The following is a 4687-nucleotide window of genomic DNA, read 5'->3' on the forward strand; positions in this document are numbered from 1 at the left end:
GAGGGAGAGCGAAAGAGATGGAAGGTTTTTTTGTCATTAAAACCTTAAATTTTAGAAAAAAGAATCTTCCCAGAGTGGTCAAAAAGCTGGGGGGGTGGGGAAGGATAATACTTTTTTTGTTTTTGTAAGCAGGAGAGATGTATTTTGGGTGCTATTCTGTGTTCAGTAAAATCTATGGGGTGGGCATTAGCTAAAGCATTTTAATCTCTGGGGTTTTGCTTGGTCATTTCCTTGAAATGTTGCTAAAAATTCAATTGAGATAAAGGATGGATTTTCTCTGTTTTAGGTGGATAACCCTTTTCACACACATCTCTCTGCCTCCACTGGAGGAGGTAAAAATGACAGTAGATGCAGGTCAGTCGACACTATGGATGGAGAGCTATGGGCCCTGTGTCTGCAGTAGGTGTTAGCCACTGCAGCCACGAATACCTGCTCCGGGCCCTCCCTGTACCATTGCTGCTGCCAGGAAAGACATGCAGTGTTATTTCAGTCACCCTTGCACTGATGTTGGAGTCCCAAGCCCCTAATCTCACGGGTTTGTGTATTTTCCCCAAGACATTGCTGTTGGCCCCACAGAAGACAGTTCACAATCTCTTCAGGTGAAGCAGTTCTTTATGAGAGACCAGTGTCCCAACCCACAATAAGGTAATAAAACCATGCTTCCTCCTGAAACTGCATGCCCCAACTTCAGCTAACGCCACAGCCCTGTACCAACAATGCTCTTGCTGATGGGGTGTGACATGAATATCACACCAGCAGACTGTCTCTCTCCATACGTTCCTTTTAACAAAAGGTATATTCTTCTGCAGAGAATAGTGTTACTGAGGGTTTGTCATGTTGAGGCATGAGGAAGGTGATGTATGTGTGGTCTTGTAGGAAGAAGAGCATCCTCCAAGAAGGAGGGCTTGTGACTTTTCCTGCCCTAGTGCCTCGATTTTAGCTAGAACTGCTCCAAAGCAGCGTGCTGTACATGATGGGCTTGTAAAGTGCTATCAGGCCAAAGAAGAGTTAGCAGAGAGTATTTCAGGTGTATTACAGACCAGGAGCCAGAACACTGGTTGACTGCATCAATCCACGGTGGGGATAGGGTGGAGATTAGTGTGTGTTTCTTGTGGCAGGCTCTGTGCTCAGCCTGTGTCACCTGAAAGGAGTCATAGGCAATTACAACAGCAGGAACAGAGATTTGGAGGCAATTCAAGAAACAGCACGCCACATAAAATGTGAAGGAGGATTTTGGGGGGAGTGAGGGAAGTCCAGAAGAAAGTATGCTGCTGATTAAGCAGTAGAAATCTCAGGTGCTTCAGCTTATGCTTATGAGACTTTCTCAAATCAGCAGGGTAATGCAAGCTGGCCTCTGGAAGGACGTCTCTGATGCTGCGAATTTTTTGCTTGTGGTTTTGGCGGGTTTTCTTAAGTGGAGGAAAAAGAGGAATTTAAGACATCTCGCATGGATGCCAAGGTTGCAAAGGTAACCCCTCTGTTGTGGGCAAGCCCAAATTAGACCTGGCTTGAATTTGGAAGAGCAAAGATGTATGGCAAATCAAGGAGTGCTGAGGGGGAGGAGAAGATAGTGGGATTCAGCCACAGTTTCCCAGAACTGAGGAAAATTAAATCAGGCAGGGGTGAAAGCTAGCAAGTTCCTGTGCTTATTGCACCTGCTGGCTAACCTCCATAGCCTGGCCCTGCCCTGTACTATGAAGAGCAGGATGTATTTGTAAGACAGTTGCGACATTCTCCTCTCCCCCGACCTCCACCTACTGTGTTAGTCAGGGGGGATCTTGGGGCCTTGCTGGCTGTCTCCACCCTCAGGGACCTGGGAAAGCACTGTTGCACTTAGGCTGTGGCCTGCCTTTCTTGGGGCTGCTTATTTCTTTTTGAAGAGCTTGCGGAAGGAGCTCCGGAAACCCCCCTTGGGCTCGTGCCGTGGGTTGTGGTCGCTGAAGGATGTTTGCTCATTGTCATCCTTCTGGCAGAACCTGGTGTTGTCTTCTGCATGGAGCTCCTAAAAGGGAAAAGACAATTTAACCAGCATTTGCAACCTCACATCCTTGTCCCCTTCTCTCTCTCTCTTTCTCTGTGCTAGGAAGTGACCTGGTAGGTGAGGAGGTGCTGACAACGCTTGGGAGAAAACAGGTCATTTGGGCCTTCACAACACTGATACCTTTGCAGAGTACTTGTCGCTGGCTTTGAGGCTGAGGCAGCGGCAGAGGAGTAGAAGGATAAGTTTTGTTAGAGGGAGCTGGAGTCTTCCTTGCTAAGTTTTTTTATTTAGGGGGAGCTTACTGGCCCCTCTTGACAATTAGGGAGCAAGCCAGCGTGTTGAAGGAACTTCCCACCCTTTCCTTGCTCTCCTAAGCTTTCTTTACCCTAGGGTGAGGAGGCTTCAAGCTTCTTGAGTTGATATGGTGTTAAAGATTCTTCTTTTGGCTTTGCTGCTGCCTGGTTTTATATCTGCGGGACAGAAGCCTTCAGGAACACATACACCTTGTGGTAAATGTGCCATTAGAAGATCTCTCCCCCTTCAGGAGAGTGCTGAGTTCCTCTCAGCAAGCCTCTGGACAAGTCCCTCTTCTCCAGTTCTGCCTACCACTGCCATGGTGGTCTCTTTTGCTCTGTGAGGGAGAATGTGTCCTGCAGTTCTGGACCAGCTCCACATCTGCACCCTGCTGTGGCTCATATCTTTGTGCAGGTGAGTGCCAAAGAGCTCACTGGCTCCTGCTTTGGGGCAGGGGGCTGAGTGTCCCCATGGCTCTTCTCCCTCTGCCTCATCGCCCCTGCTCAGCCACCCACCACCTCCTTCACTCACTAGACTTTTTTCTTTCAAGGTTTCCTTCCTCACTTTTCAGTCAGTTGGAACCTTCCTCCCATCATTGCCTGCATCTACAGCCTCATCTGCATCTTGCCTCATTTTCACAGGAGGGTGTTTTTCCAAGCAGCACTGAGAGAGCTAGCTAAGCACCTCCCAGCACTCTAGGGGACTCTTCCCCAGAAATTGTGAAGGACATCTTCCCCCTGACTGTGACAGCTCAAAGGTGACTCTAAACAGGCACTGCAGACTACAAAAATATTGTTCCTGCAAGACCTGATGTCCTTGAAGGGCCAGAGTGCTGTCTGCCATGCCACTGGCGGTCTAAGGGACATGGCTGCTGAGCTCTGTCTGTTTTCACACAAACTTTAGCATGGGTTTATAAGCCACATGACAAACACAGGTTCTTGTTGGTGTAAATGAGCTGAGTTCAGCTGAATCATGCCAGTTTACACTGGCTGAGGTTCTGATACTAAATCTATTGGTTTTCTTAACCCAGTACTACTCACAGCAGGTGGAAAGGCACCTTTTTAACTGGGTGCCACCCTAACAGCACTAACTTTGAACAGCTTTGCACATACTTTAGTGACCCTGGTCAGACACAGTATTTACTTGCGGGGGAAGATCAGTGACAGCTAGAGACACAGGAGAGGCTACCTTGTCTCCAGGGTATTCTAGCTGTCACTCAGCCAGCTCTGTGCCTCAAGCGCATGCTTGTCCTCAGGGAAGATGTGTGTGAAGAGGAGCTGTCTTGTCACTCCCTTGAGACATACATGCAGATGAGGACTTTAAATGTGTAGACTTGGAAGCTGTTGTGATCTGGTTTGCCCTAACTGATTTTCAGATCTTTCTCCTCCTGCTGCTGCTTCTGCATCACCATGTGCCTTTTTCTTTTTTCCTCCTCCTATTTAAGCCTCCTTACTTCCAAAAAGCTCTGTTTTTCACCCGCTCCTCTTTGTGGGGGGAAGTAGCTCCTTTGGGAGCTTCGAGATGAGGCTGAGATCATGTGAGGCTGGACATTCCTCTCCTGCTTCTGCTGCAGCCGGCTCCCACTGCTGCTCCGCGTGCTGTAGAGTCTGGTGCTCACGCCCTCAGCACTCCTTGGCAACTCCTTCAGAGATCGGCTCAGCTGCTTGCCTTTGCTGTGGAACATCTCACGCTTGTAAGTACTGCTGCTCACAGGAGTGCAACTCTTAGGCAATGGCTGTAAGGCATGATCTGTCCTCTCCGGTTCTGACGTGAAGTTAACGGGCCTGAGGAAGCAAATGTCTAAGCTAGATTCAGAAGAGGCTGGGGAGCAATTCTCAAAGAGAGCAAGGTTTTGGAAGGTGTCATCTTCATAGGGACCTGGCATGGTGAAAACCTCCCCAGGGTAGTCAAACTCTTCGTAACTTGGCACAAAGTTCCTCGCATCCTGCAGCAGCTCCACAGAGGTCCTGATGGCTCTCTCAGTGTTTCCCACAGCATCAGCCGGTGGTGCTTCGTACTCCATTTCAGGGATGGATTGTAAAGGGGCTGTCAGAGCCTTGAGTTCCTGCTCTGTGAGCTGAGAGGATGCAAGGATGTTCTCTGGCCTCTCATGTTTTCTGCTTTCCATTTCCCAGTCAGGAGATTTTACAGCCTGGATATTCTCCATCACAGTTGGCGGAGTTTTCTTCATCTGGGGCATCAGATGCCTTAAAAATAAGAAAACAAAACAAAAAACCAAAAGGAAGTGGAATACTAAAGGATAACTGAGAGTCAGTGTGATGAGCTCCCCTTCCCCCTTGCTCCCCTAGTCCCATTCTCTTAAGGCCAAGGGGTATTTTCATATATTGAAAAACAGTAACAGAGCTGCCACTAATAGAAATTGGCTGGGGGGGGTTGGAGGGGGCGGAACAC

General features: G+C 48.6%; 1 protein-coding gene across 1 annotated transcript in view; it reads right to left on the minus strand.

Moving 5' to 3' along the window:
* Nucleotides 1-1856: 1856 nt before the first annotated feature.
* Nucleotides 1857-4687, minus strand: part of ARHGEF33 (Rho guanine nucleotide exchange factor (GEF) 33) — a 16735-nt gene continuing 13904 nt past the window's right edge. The window contains exons 13-14 of the mRNA XM_009868293.1: nucleotides 3729-4482; nucleotides 1857-2002 (exon numbers count right to left, since the gene is read on the minus strand). Of these exons, the coding sequence (XP_009866595.1) occupies nucleotides 1865-2002; nucleotides 3729-4482 (892 nt within the window). The 3' untranslated portion in view covers nucleotides 1857-1864. The remainder of the gene's footprint in view (nucleotides 2003-3728; nucleotides 4483-4687) is intronic.

This window comes from Apaloderma vittatum, unplaced genomic scaffold, assembly GCF_000703405.1.
Source record: "Apaloderma vittatum isolate BGI_N311 unplaced genomic scaffold, ASM70340v1 scaffold10884, whole genome shotgun sequence".
Lineage (NCBI taxonomy): Eukaryota > Metazoa > Chordata > Aves > Trogoniformes > Trogonidae > Apaloderma > Apaloderma vittatum.